This window comes from Macadamia integrifolia, chromosome 13 (assembly GCF_013358625.1).
Source record: "Macadamia integrifolia cultivar HAES 741 chromosome 13, SCU_Mint_v3, whole genome shotgun sequence".
Lineage (NCBI taxonomy): Eukaryota > Viridiplantae > Streptophyta > Magnoliopsida > Proteales > Proteaceae > Macadamia > Macadamia integrifolia.
The window spans coordinates 18143523-18167492 of NC_056569.1; the positions used below are offsets into that span (position 1 = coordinate 18143523).

Genomic DNA, 23970 nt, shown 5'->3' on the forward strand with positions numbered 1-23970 from the left:
CATTTTTTTTTGGGGGGTTGACTTTATGCTCCATTTGATTGCAAGGAAGGGAAGTGAAATTTTCAAATCTAAGAAACAAATGATTGCAAATTGCTAATACTAAATCATTTTATATTTGGTTATTAAATTCTACACTACTTTGCATCAATAAAGTATTTTAAAATAATAAAAAATTACGTATAAAAAATATCATTATTAAATATAAAAAATTATATACATATTTAAATAATTTATACAATTACACAGGGTAATAATTTCAAAATTTCTCTTCCCTACCGTTCCATTTTCCTTACAACCAAATGAAGTCATTTTAGAAAAATAAGAGTCACTGCCATGGACTTTCCATTTTTCTATGGTCGATATTTTTTCTTGGCACCTTCCTAGAAGGTGGAAAGTATACTCTTCCCTATTTCACTACTATTCTATGTTTTCAACTTTCAACTCCAACTGCGAGCTTGGCCCTGTCAATTTTTTGGTCAGTCCTAAATCCAATTCCTTATGGACTCATCACCATGTTAGATATAAAAGATCATATCCCTTTATCTTAACTCAGTATTCCTTCTCTAATACTTTTCATATTTCACTATTAATCTATGATTCGGTTGCTGGGCATGTTGATAACTTTCCGATTCATCTTACTATATTCCCTTCTTGCTGTCCTCCATGGCCCCTGTGGTGCTGATCCTCCCTATCCCTATTGTTCTAATGTTACTACATCAAGTAGTTTGTTTCAGTACAATCTCAATGACCTCTTCTCTCATTTATCTTCTAATGCTTCTCTTTCAATCTTCAAAAATTCCACCACTGGAAATGAAACTGATACAGTCTATGGCCTCTTTCTATGCCTTGGATTTGATACCTTAGACAAGTGCAAGATATGTGTGGACACTGCAATTCAAGACATTAAAAAACTCTGTCCCAACAATGAAGAAGCAACAGTATGGGAGGAGTACTGCCAACTGCGATACTCCAACAAAAGTTTCTTTGGCTATACAGACGACGCCGGAAATCTTCCTCTGTGGAATAGGAAAAATATTTCAGATCCCAATCAGTTCAGTCAGGTTGTGAGGGAGCTCTTGAATAGCCTGTCGAGAAGCGCTTCTTTCGATCCTTCCACGGGTTTGTATGCCACAGGGAAAGCTAATCTTTCCATTAATGAAAAGGTATATGGTCTTGTCCAGTGCACTAGAGACTTGTCTGGAAATGACTGTCTTAAATGCCTTCAAGATGCCACAAATGAAATCCTAAGTTGCTGCTACTTTTATAGAGGGGCAAGACTTCTCAGTAAGAGTTGCTATCTAAGGTATGAGTTATACGCTTTCTATGAAGGAGCTACTGAAGCTTTGCCTCCTCCTCCGCCCCCAAGCACAGGTAATTATTTTTACCTTGACCATGGCCTGCTGTATGGATAAACATTTGAATTCCAAACCACCCCCCCCCCCCCAAAAAAAAAAAAAGAAAAAGAAAAAGAAAATCCAATAGTCCAATTGACCATTTGTAGAGCACTAACTGCCATTCCGGAATTGGGGTTATGGCTCTTGTGACTGCACTTTAGTCAAAAGTTATGTCTCCCGGAAGTTGCAACGAAAGAACAGTATTTTCAGTCATATCATGTAGATTTTCGCGGGTCCATAAGATCCAAGAATTCCACTAAGATCTTCTCTACATCAACTGTCTTAGCATATAATTCATTTTTGAGAGTTTTAACTGAGGTGAATAATTGTTTGCATTCAAGCAGGTGATCACAAAAAGAAAATATCGACCAAGATTCTAATCATTACCACCGTATCAGCTTGCGTTGCAGTTGCTTTCTTAGGATCCTTTGTTTACTGCCTAGTTGCAAAAGGTAACTATGCCTAAGCATCTTCAGAATTCGGGTTTTCTTATGCCTTAGTTAATAATCTTGTTTATTGTTGAGATGATTGTAGTTAGTTTAATTCTTTCATTGGTTAAGTTTTATTATTTACTATTTATAGTAGTAAGTCTTGTAAATATGGATGCTTAGTCAACGTTACTCCATTTCCCTTATTCGATTTATTATAATCTTCATACAAATAAGAAAAACCTTTGTTATTACTGACAAGTCAATCATTTCCTAAATCTTGATTCTCAATTTTAATTCTTCTAGGGAGAAAGGAAATCACTTTTCCAGAAACTTCAACACATCAAAACAACACTATTTTTCCAAATTATGTTGTCCAAGGAGCCGAAGAGATGGAGCCGCATGATATTCCTTTATTTCGTTTAGACATCATACATTCAATTACAGATAACTTTTCTGATTCAAAGAAGCTTGGAGAAGGAGGATTTGGCCCAGTTTTTAAGGTAATAAGATACATCTAAGCATGATTCAGAAATGTTTGAGAGACTTCAATGTGCTTTGTGCTTTAGTATGTTTCTAATTACAATGTCTTAAAAATCCTAATTTTTTCCCAACAATGTGAAAGACAATGTAACCTGATCATTGTAGGGAACCCTAACTGATGGAAGAGAAGTAGCAATAAAGAGGCTCTCAATCAGTTCTGAGCAAGGTTCAGAGGAGTTTATGAATGAAGTCATGCTTATAATGAGACTTCAACATAAAAATCTTGTGAGGCTCTTGGGTTGTTGCATAGAAGGCGGAGAAAAAATTCTTATCTATGAATACATGCACAACAGCAGCCTTGATGTTGTGCTACGTGGTTTGTTCACTTAAATTTCTCTCTTTCTCCCCCTCCTCTCCCCCCCCCCCCCCTTGCTTTGTACACATTCCTGAAATTCATTTCTAATAAATTCATATTATGATCAGCAAAAGAAATCTCAAGACTACGTAGGGTGATTAGTCTATTTTGGAAAAAAAGTTTGGATGGACTACTAAAACTCATAATGATTGTACTCCATGTATCTTTTTTCCCAACAAGATTCAAGGACACGAGCACAACTACATTGGAGAAGGCGGTTTAACATTATTGTTGGAATAGCCCGAGGCATCCTTTATCTTCATGAGGATTCTCGACTTAAAATCATCCATAGGGACCTCAAACCTAGCAATGTGTTGTTAGATCAGGAAATGAATCCAAAGATCTCAGACTTCGGCATTGCAAGGATATTTTGTGGAAGAAATGGTGAAAAGAATACCGGAAGGATAGTAGGAACTTTGTAAGTATGTAATTTTTATTTAAAAATCTTTTGTGGACAAGTGAATTTCCCATGTAGTAGGTAGTCTCTCATATCGCTGAGTTACTAAAATGGAAAGTGGAATCCATTTCACCTTGATGCTCTAATTCACATTATATTATTATAAAATTTGAACAGTGGATACATGGCTCCAGAGTTTGCTATGGATGGTGTATATTCCACAAAGTCAGATGTTTTTAGCTTTGGAGTAATCTTACTAGAGATTGTAACTGGGACAAGAAATGCTGGTTTCCATCGGTCCAAACATGCTCCTAGCCTTTTGGAATATGTAAGTTTCACTAAAATAAATTATGTTGGTACCATAATATCCCTTGGCATCTAATATCATGGCATGATATTGCAGGCATGGCAGCTATGGTGTGAGGGAAGAGGGTTAGAGTTGATGGATCCTTTCTTAGCAGAGACATATTGTCCAAGTGAATTCTTGAGATGTATCAATGTTGGATTGCTGTGTGTACAAGAAGATGCAATAGATAGACCCAACATGTCAAATGTAGTTGTTATGTTGAGAAGTGAATCCCTCCCTCTTCCACATCCTCAAAAACCACCATTCTCTGTTGGCCGAGCCACTCCAATAATTATTGATGAGCTTTCTATCAATTGGTTAACTATTAGTGGTATTACTCCACGCTAAGTGATGGATTCAACTCTTAATGTAGAAGCACAAGCTAGATATATGTGTCCGGCCATCTCAATGTTAATTAGTTTGCATTTATCTATTACCGGAACTTGTTTGTCCTAATGTTCAACCTTAAATTGTTTGTAACTAAGATAGGCGTTCTATTCATATGGTTGTAAAAATTGTATATCTTTTGGAATGTGATTCTAAAATCTAAATGTGAATATTTCTTATTGTAAGTATCAAGCTGCACCATTTGAGATTCTTGCATATACTACCATCAATTATATTCATATTGTATGAAAAGTTTTCGGAGCTAAGAAAGCTAGAATCAAATGGGCAAAGAATGGGGATTGGAACTCAAAATTCTTTCATTTATCGGTCAAGGTTCAACAAGCAAAGAATCAGATTCAGTCTCTTAGGATGGAAGATGGCTCAGTTATATCGGATCAGGGTCAACTGGCTACTAATCATGTTCTAGTTTCTATGAGAATTTTCATAAGCTACTCCCTATGTAGTTCATAATGAGCTTTTTAAGAGCATTCCAGAGGAAGTTAATGGTGAGATGCTTCTTTGGATGAGATTAAGCAGTTCAGCTTGTATACAAATTCTGGGGGTCCCAGGTTTTGCATCCACCAAGAACATTTCTTCCCGTAAGCGAAAAACTGCAGATTGTGAGGCATTTCCACTACGTAAGAAAAAACTGGAATTAGATCTTGGAAATGATCGACTCAAATAGATGTTCATCATAAGATTTTTTTTTCCTCATCTTCCTATTAATCAGAAGCATTCAGCAGTGCCACGCCAATAGAAAACCAAAACTCTGTCTGGTCTACAATCAGATAGAGTTTCAAGCCAATTAGTTAAACGGGTTGGGTCGGTTTTAACCGCGGAATCCGTTGGTTTCAAACCGAATTGAAACCGTTTAAAACCGTTTATACCGATCCGATTAATCCATATAGCAATTAACAATTAAATTAAGTGTTCATCTTGCTTTGGTATGATTTATTGCAATTCAGTTCAAGTTTAGGCTTTAGATCATTAACTTATAATCCATTTATGTTACTATATTATTATGTTATCATAGATGGGGTGTTTTGGCTGAACCACCTGTCATTTTAATATTTTATGTTGTAGAAGACTAGATTTGAATGTTGTATGATATTAGTTCTAAATGTTGGAGAATGGTCATGCAAAGAAATAGCACTAGATTATCAAATTAAGACATACCATCGTTAATATAGAATCTCTTATTTGTAGTTGCTAATTATTTTTTGATAAGCTTATGATCTTCAGTTTAGAGATGGTTGCAAGTTATAACAAACGGATTGTGAACCATTTTACAAACCGTATGGAATAAATCGAAATCGAAACCATTTAAAATGGTGAAACTGACATCGTTTAGAAACCGTGGAAACCGAAACCATTTACTAAACGGTCACGGTTTCAGAAAGTAGAACCGTTTAGTAAACGGTGCAGTTATAGTTTTAATCAAAACTGAACCGATTAACACCGTTGGATAAAATCTTGCACTTATCATCGTATATTAGAACTTGTTCTTTTCATTATATTCTTAGGAAGATCAACTCTGTTGTTAAATCCCTAGCAAAGAAGGCCCTATCGGAAACGTATGCGATAGTGTGGCCAAATTCTACTCCATTGTTGGAGGAGTTTTCTAACTCAATAACTGTGCATTCTTCACGTTCTAATGAATAAATTTTATTTTACCAAAAGAAAAAACAAAAGATATTGCACTTTAGTAAAATAAAGTAATTTAACCCTATCAATCATAGAGGGGATGACTGGAGGGTCCCTCAATTTCTCTCATATCCACCAATCCACACACTTGTTATTTTACAAAAGCCAGTGGTCAAACCCACCAAAGATGGGAGGATTCTACTAGAGAGAAGAGAAGCGAAGGATTGTTTACAAAAATTGGTCAAACCCACCAAAGATAAGATATCCATCCATTTACAAATGTCATAATACCTCCCACTGTTTCCCTCTACCCTATAGATGCCATCTGAATCCAACGGTCTCCTTTTACCAAAGACGAAGGAAAAAACTAGACTGTATTTGAAGTTATGTCAATTAAAAAGTGATGAGTTTTCTTTGAATTATGAAAAAAAAAAAAATGAAATAAAAATGGTATCTGTGGGAGAGTCTGGTCCTTAAGTTCAAACATATGGGGGATGAATTGACCAACCCACTTCATGAAACGGAAAAAAAAAAATCCTATTGATGCTTTATCGTGCATTTTTATTGGCTTACACACACATATAAGAATCATACTCTTCCAATCATGGATTTAAAAATGGTATTGGTATTGGTATCGATATTGGTTTTGGTATTGGTATCAGATCGGTACAGATCAATACAGATCGATAAGTATCGATCGGCTTTGTCCTTGCTTTTTTTTAAAAAAAATATAATTTTTTTTTATTGTTTTACTCCTAAAATGATACAGAAAATCAATCTGAAATTATGAATCGATTTCAATTGATATCAATACGATACAACCGATATGATCGATACGATACCAGTTAAACCATGCCCCCAATAGAAAACACTTCCCCAAAAACTAATTAACTTTTGTGTCATGACAAATTCCTACCCATTGTTTATAATGGAATACATCAATCCCTGTGCTAAATCAAAAGGTGGTCTCCCCCGGTGTGGAGACTCTTTCGTGTGATCACATGGGTGAAGGGAAACTGTGTCCCATACTCCCGTCATTTTTTAGCCCATAAACTTTTATAGTCTTGGAACCAGCAGATCAAAACCCAATCGGAATCCCGCAAAACCTCCCCCAGACTCAGTAGAGCAAGGCAGAAAAATCTTTTTTTTCTTTTTCCTACCTGAAACGTAACTGGGTTTACAAGCAGACTATGAAACACCGTAGCATTAAAATAAGAGCAAACCGCCATGATTTGTCCCAACCCAGAAAACTGTCGTCTTCCCATTTTTCTATAGTCAATGTTTCGTCAGATTTCAGCATTTACCTCAATGGCGGGCGAGCCCAGGAGGGTTTGAAGAATTATAATATATCAATGGATTACTATAGTTTTTGGAAACTTTGAATTTGTAGAATCTGCAAGGTTGATTTGCAGAGATGTTTGATCGATCTTGATCTACCATGTCCCTTCTGCTCTTGACCAAAAGTTGATCTTAGCTCGTAGTAATAAGCAGAGACACCTTCCTGGAAGGTGGAAAGTATAATCTTTCAATTTTCAAGTTTCAATTTTCAATTCCGACTGCAAGGTTCGAGTCTTGTCAATTTGATGGTTTCAGTTCTAAATTCCAATTCGTCTTGGGTTCCTCAGGTTCAAACTTCAAAGTCCCTAATGCTTAGTCAACTGTAAGAAATTAGCAGCTTGAGCCACTACTTTTTAAGTTTTTACTCAATTCCATATTCTCCATTACTGTAGAATTCTTGGGAAAAAGTACAAACATTTGGTGGGCATGTCGAAAACCTTCCATTTCATCTTACTTTATTCGCTTCTTGCTCTGCTTCATAGCCCTTGTGGTGCTGATGCTCCATATCCCTTTTGTTCTAATACTACTGCAAATAACACAGTTAACACTTTGTTTAAGAGCAATCTCAATCAGCTCTTCTCTTCTTTATCCTCTAGTTCTTCTCTCTCAAAATTCAGTAATTATACTATTGGTAATAAAACTGAGAGAGTCTATGGCCTCTTCCTCTGCCTTGGTTTTGATACTATGGTCCAATGCAAGAACTGTGTGGATATGGCAGTTCAGGACATCACAAGACTCTGTCCCTACGGAGACGAAGCAACTGTGTGGGAGGAGTACTGCCTTCTGAGATACTCCAGCCAAAATTTCTTTGGCCATACAGATTACACCAGATATCTCCCTCTATGGAACAATAAAACCATTTCTAATCCCAATCAGTTCAGTCTTGTTGTGAGGGAGCTGTTGAATAACCTCTCTAATTCGGCTATTTTGGATCCTTCCACTGGCTTGTATGCTACTGGGCAAACTAATCTTACCAGTGATCAAAAGGTATATGGGCTTGTGCAGTGCACCAGAGACTTGTCTGGAAATGACTGTCTTCAATGCCTCCGAAATGCTACAGATGAAATTATAAGTTGCTGCTACTTTTACAGAGGAGCAAGACTTCTCACAAAGAGTTGCTACCTAAGGTATGAGTTATATGCTTTCTATGAAGGAGCCACTGAAGCTTTGCCTACTCCTCCTTCAAGCTCAGGTAATTAATTATATTCCACCTTTAATTACCATAGTATGTTGTTTGTTTAGTTGCTTTAAGAACCAACAACAATGATCACTGAGCAGTAATTGTTTGTTATCAGAAGCAGATGATCAGAATAAGAAAATATCGACGAAAATTCTAAGCATTACTGTTGTATCAGCTTGTGTTGCAGTAGCTTTATTGGGTATCTCTGTTTACTGCCTAGTTGCCAAAGGTAAATATGCTCAAGCAACTACCAGTCTACCATATTACATCTTCACAGTTTTGGTTTTCCTTATTATCCTAGGATAACAATCTTGTTTTTCTTCCAGGAAGAAAGGAAATAACTGTTCCAGAAACTCCTTTGGGTTCCCCTAACAGCACCGATTTATTGAATTACTTCGGTCCAGGATCTGAAGAGATGGAGCCTCATGATATTCCTACTTTTAATCTAGCCACTATACATGCAACTACTGATAACTTTTCTGACTCAAAAAAGCTTGGACAGGGAGGATTTGGCCTAGTTTTTAAGGTAATGGGATTTCTCATAATCAAAATTCGCAAACATTTGAAAATTTTTACAGTGTATAAGAAGAGTAATTTGTTCATTGCAGGGAACACTACCTGATGGACGAGAAGTAGCAATTAAGAGGCTTTCAAGCAGTTCTGATCAAGGTTCAGAGGAATTTATGAATGAAGCCCTGCTAATAATGAGACTTCAACATAAAAATCTTGTGAGGCTCTTGGGTTGTTGCATAGAAGATGGGGAAAAGATTCTTGTCTATGAATACATGCCCAACGGCAGCCTTGATGGTGTCCTATTTGGTTTGTACCCTGTTAAATCTCTCTCTCTCCCACACTGCTTTGTGCATTTTCCTGAAAATCATTACATGTAACCATTTTTTCTCCCATAAACAAACATGTAACTAGGTTTTGCTTATGGCAAGAAAATCTGTTTTGGGATTTTAACTTGGGGCTCAAGCTTGAAAATCAGACCTAATAAATTCATGTTAGGAGCTGGCAAAGCAATCCATGGACTATCTTGGGTGAATCTATTTTGAAAAATTGCTGAGGTACTGAAAACCTTATTCATTGTACTTCATGTTTCAATTCTTTTTCAAGAAGATCCAAGGACACGTGCAACATTCGATTGGAGAAGGCGGTTTAACATTATTGTTGGAATTGCTCGGGGTATACTTTATCTTCATGAGGATTCTCGACTTAGAATCATCCACAGGGACCTGAAACCCAGTAATGTACTGTTGGACCAGGATGTGAACCCGAAGATCTCAGACTTTGGCATGGCAAGGATATTTGGTGGAAGCGATGGTGAAAAGAATACCGCAAGGATTGTAGGAACTTAGTAAGTATGCAATTTAGCATTTTAATTACTTTTGTGCATACAAAGTGAATGGTCTCATGTTGTGAAAGATCTTCTATATCAGTGAATTACAAGAAATGGACACCTGGATGCATCTTCCTAGCTTGCACTAAAATTTGCTGCAATTTTTTTTCAAAGAACAGCCTGCAAATAGCATTTCCAGGGCTCTTCATTGATTAATTTTTATTACTACATTTCACCTTGATGCTCTAATTCACATTATTTTTTTTTATAATATTTGAACAGTGGATATATGGCTCCAGAATTTGCTATGGAAGGAGTATATTCCACAATGTCGGACGTTTATAGCTTTGGAGTAATCTTGCTAGAGATTGTAACTGGGAGAAGAAATGCTGGCTTCCATCGTTCCAAACATGCTTCTAGCCTTTTGGATTATGTAGGTTTTACTGGCTTAGTCCATTCCGTTCATAATAAATACAAACTGTCTTCAAGAATTCATATATTTCGGGGACTGTCTAAATGACACCTCTATAGTTAAATCTTAGTCATTATGTCATATTGAAAGCTGTCATTATCTTATAAAGTTTTCTTTTGATTACATATGTGAAACGCCGAGATTTACCTTCATTGAAGAAAAGTATGTAATAAATGGATAAAAAAACGTAAGGTTACAAATTACTTGACACCTTAAGGATGTCAACATATAACAAAATCCATTGAAAGAAAGCTAGTCTTTGTGTCATGATTTCCCTTTCCATCTAATCCCATTTTATGATATTGCAGGCATGGCAGCTATGGAGCAAGGAAAGAGGTTTAGAATTGATGGATCCATTGTTAACAGAGACATACTGTTCAAATGAATTCTTGAGATGCATCAATGTTGGATTGTTGTGTGTTCAAGAAGATGCAATATATAGACCCACCATGTCAAATGTCGTCGTTATGTTGAGAAGTGAATCTCTCTCTCTTCCACAACCTCAAAAACCTGCGTTCTCTGTTGGCCAAGTCGCTCCAATGATGATTGATGATTTTTCTGTCAATTGGTTAACTGTTACTCCTCGCTGATGGATAGATTAAACTCTTACATGTAGAAGCAAAATGTCATTAATATTGATCAATATGATTAAAGTTTTGTCTCACTAGAATAATCTCACATGTATATATGGTAAGAATGTACTAATTGGTACTTCAAACCTGTTCTTAGTTGGATCAAAATATGAAAGGATTTGTTTCCCAATATAACTACAATTTGTAACAGAATATATGTTTTTTTTTTTTAGTGAAACTAGTATTCTCTACCATAGCCTTGAACTGTACATGCAACAGCCCTACAGTCAATGGCTATTTAGCATTTATCACCATAGTTGGAATTTATTCTAAAAATCTACTACAGACCATAGTTTTTTTTTTTTTTTTAATGTATATTTTTTGGAAAGGCAAAAATACTGTCTTTAGTATTGGGTGTTTAAAATGGCTCAAAATTTGAATGGACAGTGAAATATCCAACTGAAACATTGGAAAATAAAATTAAGTGTTTTAAATGTAAAGATCCTGTAATATACTAAGAACAACAAAACCTGGCCTCACTCACATGCAACTTGTATATATTCTTCAGTCAACCACCGAATAGATATTTATATAAATAAAAAGATAATGGAGAGAGAGAATAAAAAATAAGATGACGAAGAGAGAGAATAAAAATTAAAAGAGTGACAAAGGATGATGGAGAGAGAGAGAATAAAAAATAGAGTAAGAGATCGCTACCTAGTCATGTAGTCATTGCATCAACGAAGCCAATGAGAGTGCATAGAGGCATTAATAAGGACGAGTTTTGTGATTTTAAAGTGGGTGGAGGTGATAATTTTACTCTCTTGTGTCTAGACGCAAGGTCCACATAACCAAGTGGCGTTCTTTCCCCTTAGAAAATATGCTGACAAAGACAGAGAGGATGAAAAGTTGATTAAACCCTTTCTATACGTCAATTCCACGTAGAATAGATGTGAGCATAGAGAGCTACATGAGTAAGGTAGAGAACAGAAGAAAGAGATGCCGCCTACCTTTTAAAAGGTGGGAAGGGCAGCCCACCACTCACATAGTCGTTTTTTTTCTTTCTTCTTTTTTAAACAAAAAAAATTGTATCATGCATTTAAACTATCTACTTAGGAGGTAGCCATTTTTTGCTTTAGCGTTCCCCATGATACTGAAAATGGCTTTTTAAACAACTATATGGGAATTGTTTGAAAGGCTTGGCTTCTAGCCTTATGTAATTCATGTCTATTATCTGAATAATAATTTTTAATAGCAACATTTAATATGTATTATAAGTATGTTTTTAACGATGTTTCAGACATCTTAAAGTGATTTTATCAAACAAATCAACTGCATTTTGACAAATCTAAAGCCAAACATTTTATGCCATTTCCTGTTTAGGAATTTTTGTTTTGGAGTTTTATAATACCAACTATATCTCTACCCAATCATTTTAATTTCTAGTGTTTGTTGTATTGGGCTAGTGATAATTTTGGTGTATCTGTATCATATAGGGTTTTTATTATTTATTAAAAAAAATATGATTTTTTATTTTTTTATTTTTTTGAGTGAATGAAAATTATATTAAAATAAACGAATAATAAATCTAACAGGCAACCTAAGCCAGCTAAACAAGGGCAAAGGCCTTACCCATCAGAAGCCTGCCCTACAAGTGTGGGACAAAACAAGCCAATCTTAGAAAATGCACATGTCAAGAAGCGAAAAATAAAAAAGAGAGTGGGAAGAAGAAACAAGCAAAAAAGATGGGGGAACATGAAAATTGGGAGAGGGGAGAAACAAGCAAAGAAGAATGGGGAACAAGAAAATGGGAGAATTGAAGGAAAAATACAAGACAAATCCAAATTGATAATATACAACAAAAAGAGAGCAAGGGGATCCAAAATATAGAAAAAGAGTTGATACATCCAAATTTATTTCTTATATGTGTAGAACATCTACCTTGATCCCAAACCCTGCAGTAACGGAAGTCTTGTGCACTGAGTTACTTTTCTTTTTCTTTTTCATATCTTTTCATATGCATTATCGTCCTCATATTAGATGCAACATGCAAAGCTCCCATTACTAAACAAAAGAATGTTTGAAGGACACCATCATGGCCAGCTAGTAAAGGTAACTCATAAATATTCCAATTTTATTATGTAAAGAATATCTTTAGATCTAATCTTATTCCTGATCAGGAATCTTACAGAGCACAGAACGATGCAAGTGGGGCAAAGGCAAAAGGGGAATTTTTTTGTCATAAAATTCCTGACTATGCATGTTATATGCATGGAGGCATAACCAAGAACTATATATAAATTGAAACTAGGGGTTGCAATTTCCAACACGGCATGCCAATCTAGTACAACCATAAAATAAAATTACAAGATTTGGATTTGAGTGAAATTCAACATAACCTGACATTGTCAATAAACAGTTGGCTCAGGTTAGATTAGGGTTAAAGGTGTGGCACAACCCATTTGGTGTAACAACTACTAGGAGAAAACATCTTTGGATTGACATACGCTCTAATAAATAAAAGAACATACATCTTACTTCAGACTAATTATTTGAAGACAGGAAGAGATGATGAGGCATCAGCGATGAAACTTCTACATAAGATGAACAAAGACAAAAATCCCATGTCCACTAGGAGGTCTCAAGTTTTAACCTCCTGACCGTTACCTATTTCCCTCCCTACCTATCAAAAAAAAATAATAATAATAAAATAAAATAAAATAAGCAAAATAAAAAGAATGGGAGGTGGACAATATTTAGAGTGATGATGAAGAATTCTGTCAGTTTTTTGAAGGAATTCACAAAAATTCTTAGCCATAGATTACAATACCTCTCCATATGAAAATAGAGCATTTTTTTTTTTTACTTTCCCATCATTTTGCTTAAAAATGTTGTTAGTTTTTTAGGTTAAAAATATTACCGAGGTAATGACTAGGAAATGCCATTTGATAATGTTAAAATGATGTTTAGATACTGTGACTTTTTTTTTTTTTTTGCTGAAAATGTATAGATACTGTGACAATGTGTAGTCTTTGTTTTTTCTTATTTATTTTAAATATATATATAAAGGATTTCCCATGCCCACCATTGTGTGTGTGGGGTGGGGAGGGAATCTCCTACACCACCAATAATGGTGTGAGAAACATTGTCATCCACATGGAAATCATGTAATCAGAATAGGAGAGAGAAAATAATAAAACCCATCTGATAGATTGTACAATACATTACCTTGGTTCAACTTTATACTTTTAGAAAACAAAAAGTATATGTCATGCATTTAATACCTTATCGTTGATGAAATATATAGTTTATAGTGTTTTGATTTATGTATTTCTATGCATTAAGTTTGAAAATTAAGTCTTTCTTGTCATTTCTAAAGATGTATACCCAAAACAACTCATGCATATGAAATAAATTCAACAGGATATCCAATATAATAATTAATTGACCTGAAACTATTTTACTATAGACATAATATGTTATATTTGGTTAACAAATTGGTTGGTTAGGTTAAAGGCACTTTCTACACGACTTAAATTGATACGAAATGAAAATAATTTGACAACATATGCCACCCTAAAAGAACCAAAAAGAAAAATACAAAGCATAATTTGGGTGAGATTCCTCTTTTATTAAAGGAAGTATCCTTTGTGTTTCTTTACGAATTTGATTCTCCATTTGTGATTTTAATATATTTATAAAATCATTTATAATTGAGATTTTTTTTATTACTGAGCAGTGCAAAAAGAAAGAGCACGGTGTATTGCATGATTGAAATCACTTTTAAATAAAATCTTAACATTTTGCAATGATTTGTGTGGAATTTTTTTCTTTTAAGTGGTTTATGATTGGAATTAATGGACCTCCTTAATTTCTGTATGGTAAAATCTGCAATAGGTCAATGTATGCAATCAGTTGAAAAGTTTTATCAATTCAAAAAATTCTTTTATTTTTTATTTTTCTTTGTTTTGCTTTTTCTATAGGAAAACAAAGGAACAAACAATGCTAGACTAATATAATCCATGGAAGTTACTAATATTATGGTAGAGGGTTAACATAATTCATTATAAAATGTACTTCCAGTTTTCTTAAGAAGTGTGTACTTGGAGCTAAAGGCTACATACATTATGATCCTTCCCAAGCATCGCAATGATGATATTCGAGCACTTGGTCTGGCCCCCTCCTATTTTCTTTTTCTTTTTTTTTTTTCGGGAGGATTAGAAGATGAAGTGTGAACTCAGGATTCAATCCCAAGTCCAGTCCACAACAATCCAAAGTCCTTTAGTGAAATGCACCACCAAATTGTACGCTCGAATTTATTATTATTATTTTTGACCTTTTGGTTGATATACTTGACTTCTTTTTTAAATTCCTCTAATGGTGAGTCGATTTTCTATTATTTATACAAAATATGTTTATATGTACATACTATTATAAAAGGGATAAAATGAATATTATAAGTAAGGGAGAGGGATAGGTATGCTTCCGATATCAAGTATGCTAGGAGATAGCACCAATAAAATCACATGATGAAGTATCATTTAAGAAGGATATGACAGTTATTTCAGAAAAATGAAAGAGAGAGATAGACACAATGGATGCCAGCATACATGATATCAACGGCATACCCAACTTTTTTCCTATAACTAAATACTTAAAAGCTCACTATGGACATTTTCCAGAAGGGCATGTTCAAGGTGATTATTTACAATCTATTCAAAGCTTTATATTATATTATAAGGTAGGATGATTAAATTATTTTTAAATTTTCAAATGAAATAAACGATCAAGGCTAATTCTTTGACATAAGATAGAAATTAATATGGATCAAATTTTACCGAGGCCACTTGGGGAAGGGGTGGTTTCATCCCTTCCGATGGCACAGTGAAGGAAAACTTCTCCTTTTGTTTTTCTTTTTTGATCAATGATTTCTTCTTGTTAATGTAGTTAATTTACGATTGTAAGTCAAGCAAGCAATCGAGGCATATTAGTTTGATTTTTCTTTTAAACAAAAAGTTATTCCTTAACTAGTGATGAAAGTAACTCTCCTCCACCAAACGCTTTTCCATCTAAGTGGCTACAGTAGTCACTTGACCAAGACCAAGGATTGGTCTTTCTTTTGAGGTTGCTCCATGCCAAAATTTAATAGTGGGTCCCAATTGTCTCGCCCTACCATGTGATAAGGTGAAACTTTTTCTTTTTTTTCACTATACATTCTTTTGAAAAATGCCAACTTTATAACCCACTATGAACTTTTATTTTTGTGGCTTTAAAGTCTTGATTAGAGTACATAACTGAAAAATCCTGCAAGTCACGTGTCCCTTGAAATTGTAGATTTTGAAGATACATAAGTTTTAATCTTTTCAACCTTGGTTTCATAGGAGCAGCTCAGAAAGATTGAGAAATAAAATCATCTGATTTGATTTGTTCTTAATAATCATGAGATGGTTATCTTAGGATGATCCTTTATCGACAAATGTTTTTATTATTCTCATAGTCTTCGAAGGGTAAGAATCAACTATGAAATATTCACATTGAAAATTCAAGTATTGTATACAACATTAGACCACTCAAGGGATTCTTGATTTGTCATGATAGATAAAATTTTCATAAGCAGATGTAAGTTTTATCTAATAATGTCAATTTAGAACTAAAACCAACTATTTAAAACTATAACAAACAGAACCGAAAAAGAATTGGTATAATTTTGGTATGTACAAAAGAAATCCTTCCTCAATTTAGTAGGGTACCACTTTCTGAGGCAAAATTGTCCGATATGTATTGAACCAAATTGTCTGTTTTTGTATTGAATCAATAATATATGGACTAAGATGCCAAATTTACTCTTAGCATCCTGCATCTTTCCATGTTCGGCCTTATGGGCTGAACCCCTGAATTTAGTAATGTTTTTGTGAGAAGATCTAGCATTTTGTGTAGAATTCTCCCTTTCCGTAAGGGCTTAAGGAACCATATTTGATATCAAATAAAAAACTTAAATGCATTCTTGTTATCAGTATGGTAAAGTTTTTTTGAATTCCCAAAACCAAACCGTACTGATTGATACCCTTGGTTTTATCCATGAAGACTTTGTGTAAGATATGGGTGGATCACTACTACTAATGCTCACATAATTAGACCACTTAACAGATTTTCTTTATTTTAAGCTAATTAAGAAAGTTTTAGCAAAACATGAATGAGTTGCTTGCCAACTCCATGGAAGTCTTGCAGCCTAAACATGAATAATTATAATTTTGTTCTTTGCCAAAAGAATACAGAAATTTTTAAGTCAATGATTCAAATATAATTTATTTTTTATAGAAATGAAAAATATATTAAAGAACAAAACACTAGTCACAGCATGTGAGAATATCATGTCATACATTAGCGCATTGGAGAGGATCTTATTCCACTTAACTAACCCACCAACTATTGAAATAAAGTGTTTATCCTTCATAATATTATTTAACAATACCATCAGAATGCAAAAGAAAAGAAATAGTCACAAGGCTCTGGAACAAATCACATAGCCATCCTGACTGAGGGTTAGCTTGGTCTCTTTTTTTTTTTTCTTAAGGTCAGCAAAAGAATATATTAAAATGATAAAAAATAATAAATTACAAATACCCTAGAGGGTTCCCACAAACTTCTCATTCTTTCTCCACCTTCGGCATTGCCAGTAGCAAAGAAGAACAAGAACAATAGCACAAATCAAAGCTCAAGAGAACCTGAACCGTGGTTTACCCATGGCATCCCATTCAATGTTAGAAATTGAGAACCTAAGTGAAACATCCCAATCATAAGATATCCCAGTTGCAGCCATATGCTTAGCCATTCCGTCAGCCATTGTGTTAATTTCCCGATAACAGTGACGAATGCTCCATCTTATGGAATTTAAAAACATCAAAAAACTATATCATCTCTGTTTAAATTTCCATGGAATTATACCGTGAGAGACACACCATACTATGCCTTTGAGTTAGATTCAATTTGAATCCAATTTAAATTCAACATTTGACCAATAGAAATGGCCTCAAAGAAGGCTTCAAACTCAGCATCAAAATTAGTTGCATTACCAATGTGGAAAGCGAACTTGCCAAAACCCACCCTAGGTGATTTCGAACAGTCCCTCCAGCACCTGCCCTCCCTAGGTTTCCAAGAGAACATCCATCGATGTTTATTTTGTAACAGCCCAGAGGAGGATGCTCCCAGTGAATTTCTTCAATTTTCTTTTGCACTGCCTTTGCTCTCAGCAATTTCAAAGCTACTGACATCATCAACTCCTTCATCGACTTGACCACCACTGGGACCAAACGCGACACCCCCTGCAGTGCCATACACACAGCTTTCACTACCTCATTCGCATTCCTGCTGCTGTTTTCATACCTACTGCAGTTCCTTTCCATCCAATGGCATGTAGCCTTTGAATGTTGTGCCCGAAAATAAAGGAGAAAAACTTGTCTTTGAACTCCAGTGAGAGACATGAGAGGATAATTATTTCAATATCTTTTAATCCATCCTTGGTTGCCTTGAATTGGGAATTACGTGAATTGACGCACGATCTAAGGCTTAAAAGGTCATTGAAAAAATTAATTATAAAAACAGAAACCCTATAGGCTAACATGGAAAAAGAGCATCTTCAAAAGTACTAGGACATTTAAAAGTCTTTAGATTTTTTTTTTTTTTTCTTTTAGTGAAAATAAAAAGTCTTTAGAGAAAAGGCCTGATTCATGCCAACAAGTGCTTTTCATTCGAACAAAAAATTAATAAATAAATAAATACAAATGCTTTCATAACAAATCATTTGAAAATTACTGACTGTCAATGCATAGCCAAAACACAAGTTGCTCTATCCATTGTTTATTCGGAACCCTTTTCTAATAAAAAACTATTAAAAAAAAAAAAAGGCCTCAGCCATTCGTTGTGTCTTCTTCTGAAATCATTTTTTTTAATCATAGAAAAAGACCTCTGTCAATTGCTATGTCTTTTTTCTGAAATTATTTTTTAAAGCATTAGTTTGTTGGGTGATGGTATTTGTTATTTTTTGCTTTATAGATGCTTCCTTTATGAAATTTTTTTGCTGCTATCTAGGTAAGGTTGTTAAAACCAAATTGAATTCATTTGTTAAAATTGAGTCATTTACATTGAAATCGTGAAATTGTTTAATATATAGTTTAATTTTGGTTTCAAACTTGAGATTGTTTAATTAAATGATTTAAATTGAATCGAACAGTTAAACCAATTAATATATACATAATAAGTTTAAGTCGTTCAATGTTATGTTTATATTTATTTTCAATTAAAAAAAAAAAACGTAGATAATAATAAACTATTCAATTCAATGTTAAGTTTACATATATTTCAATAAAATAATTTAAAGGTAAATAAGCTGTTTGGATAAAAAATTAGAAAACTTAAGAAAACGGTTTAAACGTTTCAACATCTAAAATCGTTTATTAAATGTTTTGATTTTGATTTTACCTAAAAAAAAAATTCTCCAAACCTAATTGAACCAAATCACTTACATTGAAACCGAACCATTTAACAGCCTTATATCTGGTATTTACAAAAAAAAAAAAAAAAAAAAAAAAAAATTGAAATAATTCACTTCCCTTTTGGGTTCACAAATATCTTCCTAGGTTTTTATATTTTCCAAAATTTACTTCGAGATTCTCTTTGACTACGAGCCCAGATGGTACAAAAGCCCTGTAACCCTGGTAGCAGCAAAATTTCATCCTTCATTAACAGTGCATGGAAGGGTATTTATGAAAACAAAAATGCATATATCATCACCTAATCATACATTAACCGCATGTGATAGGGTTCATATTATATGTTATATCTGGTGACTCTGGTCATTGTATATGCATATGCCTTAGTTTGTCTTTTCCCTTCCCTTTCCTGGGGACCAACCTCACCTTGGATCTCATCCTGTCCTTATCTTCAAGTTTTCAACAATGGAAGCAAGGAAATTCCCTAGCTTTCTTCCACCTTGGCTACAATGAGAAATTTCAGGGAAGATTCCACCAAAATTTTAGAAAAATTCCAACATGTGCTGCTAGTAGTGTCTCAGAACCTCTGTTCTGAATCTCTTTCAATTTCAGAGTCTCTTCTCTATTGAGTTTCAACCTTTACAACTCCTCTCACTCATGTCTCTTCATGGTAGGAAGGTTGTCAAAGATTCTCCTCCAACTCTGCTCTTAATTCTTTCTTGCCTACTAGTAATCACAATTAATGGCTTCTGTTCAGCAGCTCCACTCTATTCCTATTGCCCAAATCCAGCCCAATATGCACAGAACAGCACTTTTGAATCTAATCTTAAGCTACTTCTGTTGTCTCTTTCTTCAAACACTTCCATATCAGGAGGTTTTTATAACACTTCAGTGGGCAATGACACAAACCAAGTCTATGGGCTTGCTCTCTGTAGAGGTGATGTCAACAGCAGTGTTTGCCAGAATTGTGTGGAGCAAGCAAGTGTAGAAATCCTATCTTCTTGTCCTCTAAAAGAAGATGCGATTATCTGGTATGAAAATTGCCAATTGCGATATTCGTATCAGAGGTTCTTCTCTGTAATGGTTTATGCTGGAAAGTATCCTCCCTGGAATGATCTACAGCCAAATGTGTCGAACCCACAAAAGTTCTACCAGATTTTGAATGGTTTGTTGAATGAAGTTATTAGCCAGATTGCTTCACAGAATTCTGATCCTATGTTTTCCACTAGAAATGCTACAGCCCCAGGAATTGGCATAGTAGTTGGTATGGCTCAGTGTACTTGGGATATATCTCGTAATGACTGCGAAAATTGCCTTCGAGATGCCATGGGAGACCTCAAAGGATATTATTCTACCCGTCAAGGAGGAATGATTCTTGATACAAGTTGTGATTTGATGTTTCAAGTTTCATCTACAACTGGTAAGTAATTCATATCTGTAATGTCCAATTACTTGAAGATTGAGATATGTAACGATTGAAATAGGCCTAATTCATTATTTTTTTCCTCTGTTTTTCTTCATCTGAAAGGAGGGAGCAGAAGGATTGTTATAATTGTAATTAGTGTAATAGTACCTGTACTAGTTCTTCTTGCTGGTTCCTGTGCCTACTACCTTTGGAGAAGGAAGAGAAGAAAAGGAGGTGAGTACATGTATCTAAGTTGCAACACTAAATAAGAGAAAATCCTTCCAACATATCATCACTTAAAATTGATTACAGTTTTTGCAGATGAGAAAATGAAAGAGACGACGACACCACAACAGAATCAAATCGATTTATCGGAGTTGCCCTTGATTGATTTTGATACTATAAAAATTTCCACTAACAATTTTTCAGATACAAACAAGCTTGGACAGGGTGGGTTTGGAACTGTTTATAAGGTAATGAAAACATCTTCAATTTGAAAACAGGATTGGTTTGCTGTGGCTTTCTTAGGCATTTGATATTATGCTAACAAACTGGTGTGAATGAAACTCATATAGGGCATATTACCAGATGGAAAGGAAATAGCAGTTAAAAGACTTTCAAGGAGGTCATGGCAAGGTTTAGAGGAGTTCAAGAATGAAGTTATACTAATTGCAAAGCTTCAACACCGGAACCTTGTGAGGCTCCTAGGTTGTGGTCTAGAAGGAGAGGAAAAGCTGCTCATCTATGAGTTCATGCCCAACATCAGCCTTGATTTTTTTATCTTTGGTTTGGTCTTTTTCCTTCATATTTTAACTAAATTTGCTATTTCCCCCAAAGAAAACATTTCTACAGGGTGCAACACAGGACTAATCGCAACCTGCATTTTCGTTCTTCTATGATTTAGATCCTATTAAGAGCTCACAACTTGATTGGAGAACAAGATATAACATTGTCGATGGAATTGCTCGTGGGCTTGTGTATCTCCATGAGGACTCGCGGTTCAAGATCATTCACAGAGATCTCAAACCTAGCAATGTTTTGCTGGATAAAGAGATGACTGCAAAGATTTCAGACTTTGGCATGGCAAGGATCTTTTGCGAAGATCAAATCATCGCTAACACTAGACGAGTTGTTGGAACCTTGTAAGTGTTATCCTATTTAATCTTAACTATTGACTTAAGATTGGTAGTTTAATTATGAACAGGAAATTGGCTAAAACCATATGCTCTAGCTTGCTGATCATCTAGTTAACAATTCAAGATTTTCAATGCTGTGATCTCACTTCAACTTGTCCCTCTCAAACAGTGGATATATGTCTCCAGAATATGCAATGGAGGGGATATTTTCTGTGAAGTCTGATGTTTTCAGCTTTGGTGTAATCTTGCTTGAGATCATAAGTGGGAAGAGAAACAGCAGCTACCTTAAGGAGCATGGTCAAACCCTCTTAGCATATGTAAGATTTTTATTTAATAGGAATCCTATTTAAAACTAGAAACTTAGAAGTGAAAATTTCTAAGTTATTAGATGTCAATTACATAGGTATGGAGACTATGGAATGAAGGCAAAGCCGCGGATTTCATAGACCCATTGTTGATCACCTACTCAAGAACAGAAGTATTAAATTGCATCAAGATTGGGCTTTTGTGTGTTCAACGAGACGCCGAAGATAGACCCACCATGTCAGATGTCATCGTTATGCTAGAAAGCGATTGGGGAGATCTTCCCTTGCCTACAGAACCCGCATTTGCTCTGGGAAGAGTCATTACCCAAACTGATCAATCTTCCACTGTCATTTGTTCTGTAAATGCAATTAATATTTCTGATGTCACAGTTCGGTGAGAGTAAGGGTGGAGTGTCTGTTTCTACTTTCCTATGGGGTGGAGGCTTCAATATTGATGCCAAGAATCCTCTTGTGAATATAGCTAAAATGTTTAATTCCAGGGGCTTCAGATGTAGTAGAGTAGAGAAGGCTCTATGATTGAAGTGCCCACAGATCCTGCACATTGAACATATATGATTGTGTTTGAGATCTTTTGTATTCGATTCGGATTACTTATTTGTCATACCAAGTTTCAGATCAGATGTTCCAGTCAAATTGTAAATAGAAAAAAGAAATGTAAGTTTGAACAGTTATAGTTGTAATGAATGGTCACCAGAGTAAACTTGTGAGTCCCTTTCTTGCTCTGAATTTGGAGCCATATTGTGTTCATAATTAAGAATCTGGATTTCAATGTTGCAAGATATGTTTCTCTCAGGTTGAGTCACTCAGCCTCACCTCTCTACCCCGGATGGAATGATATATATGGTATTCTTACAACCAAATGGATCCTCAGCCAGGTGATTGCTATGCCTCCTATTGCACTACTGGTATCCTTAGGAGAACTAATCTTCCCAACATAACTGACTCACAGAAAGCTTATAAGCACTATTTTGATGCTGCAAATTTGATCCTGCAAGAACTGCTTGCCATGGCCATTGGTTTTCATGGACTCTTTCAGCCTCATGGGGTGCCCTCAAGCCTTAAGGTGTATCAAGCCCATAGGCTTCTTTAAAAAGGCGGACATACATGATGGTGGACCTCACACTTATCTCATTATTCTAAAAAATTAGTGGACTCTTTCAGCCTCATGGGGTGCCCTTAAGCCTTAAGGTGTATCAAGCCCATAAGCTTCTTCCCACCTTCTTATGTAGAAAAGAGATTTAATGTTTCGTCACTTACCATGTCGCAGTAAAAAAAAAAAAAAAAGGACGATATACATGATAGTGGACCTCACACCTATCTCATTAGTCTAAAAAAATTAATCACAATTAAAATGGGTCTAGTTTTGCACTATTGTAGCATGTTGGTCACAAGTTCGTAACTTGAAAACTACAAATAAAGAGCATTGAATGAAATTCAAGATATCTTATTCAATGTATGTGAGGATATTTATATACAAAATTACATTAAGAGATCCAATTGATTAAGGGATAAGAAAGGCAAGAGATTACAAGAGATAAAATTGCTAAACCGATAAGGAAAAGAGTGCTTGAGATAAATGCAAACATGGTAAAGATATATGCAAATATATGAGAAACAAGTCGGCAAGGATTGATAGTTGGTGCCAGTAGGATTCCACCCATTGAACCCGTGTAATACTCCCCCCTCAAGTTTGAGCGTGTATGATAGAAACACCCAACTTGGAAATGAGAAACTGAAAAATATCACGTCCAAGGGGTTTGGTGAGTAAGTCAACCAGCTGAAATCGTGACGAAACATGCGCCATGGAGATGCAATCAGATTGAAGGCATCCACAAACAATATGACAATCAATGTCAATGTGTATGGTACGCTCCTAAAACACAGGGTTGATAGCAATATATAGAGCAGCTTCATTATCGCAGTAAAGACGCATAGGTTAGGGATGCGGGACGCCGAAATCAGCAAATAAGCAACATAGCCAAATGAGCTTGCATGTGGCATTGGCCATGGAACGGTATTCAGCTTCTGCTTAGGATCGAGATATCATTGGCTACTTCTTTGATTTTCAGGAGATAGGGCTATCACCTAGAAGAGTGACATATCTAGTGACGGAACGACAAGTAGTGGGGCAAGCAGCCCAATCAGACTCTGAAAAGGCCGTCAAGTGGAGGGAGCTCTTGGAAGAAAACACAAGTCCAGCACCAGGAGAGGACTCGAGG

The 23970-nt window shown here is 35.2% G+C and overlaps 2 protein-coding genes across 4 annotated transcripts; both read left to right on the forward strand.

Moving 5' to 3' along the window:
• The first annotated feature begins 562 nt into the window (after window positions 1–562).
• On the forward strand, window positions 563–10619 carry LOC122059059. Its single transcript, XM_042621762.1, has 15 exons — window positions 563–1371; window positions 1739–1846; window positions 2129–2325; window positions 2471–2681; window positions 2901–3138; window positions 3295–3445; window positions 3521–3806; window positions 4315–4488; window positions 7191–8024; window positions 8128–8241; window positions 8339–8538; window positions 8621–8831; window positions 9132–9369; window positions 9634–9784; window positions 10132–10619. Exons 1-15 carry the CDS (start codon window positions 594–596, stop codon window positions 10411–10413), a joined length of 4173 nt encoding a protein of 1390 aa, XP_042477696.1. The 5' UTR covers window positions 563–593; the 3' UTR covers window positions 10414–10619.
• An 8624-nt stretch (window positions 10620–19243) lies between these two features.
• On the forward strand, window positions 19244–22528 carry LOC122059556 (putative receptor-like protein kinase At4g00960). Of its 3 annotated transcripts, none has more exons than XM_042622406.1 (7): window positions 19244–20304; window positions 20413–20523; window positions 20611–20762; window positions 20865–21075; window positions 21194–21431; window positions 21595–21742; window positions 21829–22528. In XM_042622406.1, the coding sequence occupies exons 1-7, from the start codon at window positions 19542–19544 to the stop codon at window positions 22126–22128; spliced, it is 1923 nt and encodes a 640-aa protein (XP_042478340.1). In that variant the 5' UTR covers window positions 19244–19541; the 3' UTR covers window positions 22129–22528. The 3 variants fall into 3 exon arrangements, with proteins under 3 accessions (XP_042478340.1, XP_042478339.1, XP_042478338.1); XM_042622405.1 differs by having other exon boundaries at window positions 20416–20523; window positions 20602–20762; XM_042622404.1 differs by having other exon boundaries at window positions 19245–20304; window positions 20602–20762.
• Window positions 22529–23970: the final 1442 nt, after the last annotated feature.

What these genes read in the sequence shown, in the direction of transcription:
- LOC122059059 (XM_042621762.1), top strand. Translation starts at nt 594, where the DNA reads ATGATTCGGTTGCTGGGCATGTTGATAACTTTCCGATTCATCTTACTA. An exon ending in TATTAGTGGTATTACTCCAC is followed by an intron (nt 3,807 to 4,314) that starts GCTAAGTGATGG and finishes CTCCCTATGTAG; the next exon opens with TTCATAATGAGCTTTTTAAG. An exon ending in CTTCTAGCCTTTTGGATTAT is followed by an intron (nt 9,785 to 10,131) that starts GTAGGTTTTACT and finishes ATGATATTGCAG; the next exon opens with GCATGGCAGCTATGGAGCAA.
- LOC122059556 (XM_042622404.1), top strand. Translation starts at nt 19,542, where the DNA reads ATGTCTCTTCATGGTAGGAAGGTTGTCAAAGATTCTCCTCCAACTCTG. An exon ending in CCTTGATTTTTTTATCTTTG is followed by an intron (nt 21,076 to 21,193) that starts GTTTGGTCTTTT and finishes TCTATGATTTAG; the next exon opens with ATCCTATTAAGAGCTCACAA. An exon ending in AGACGAGTTGTTGGAACCTT is followed by an intron (nt 21,432 to 21,594) that starts GTAAGTGTTATC and finishes CCTCTCAAACAG; the next exon opens with TGGATATATGTCTCCAGAAT.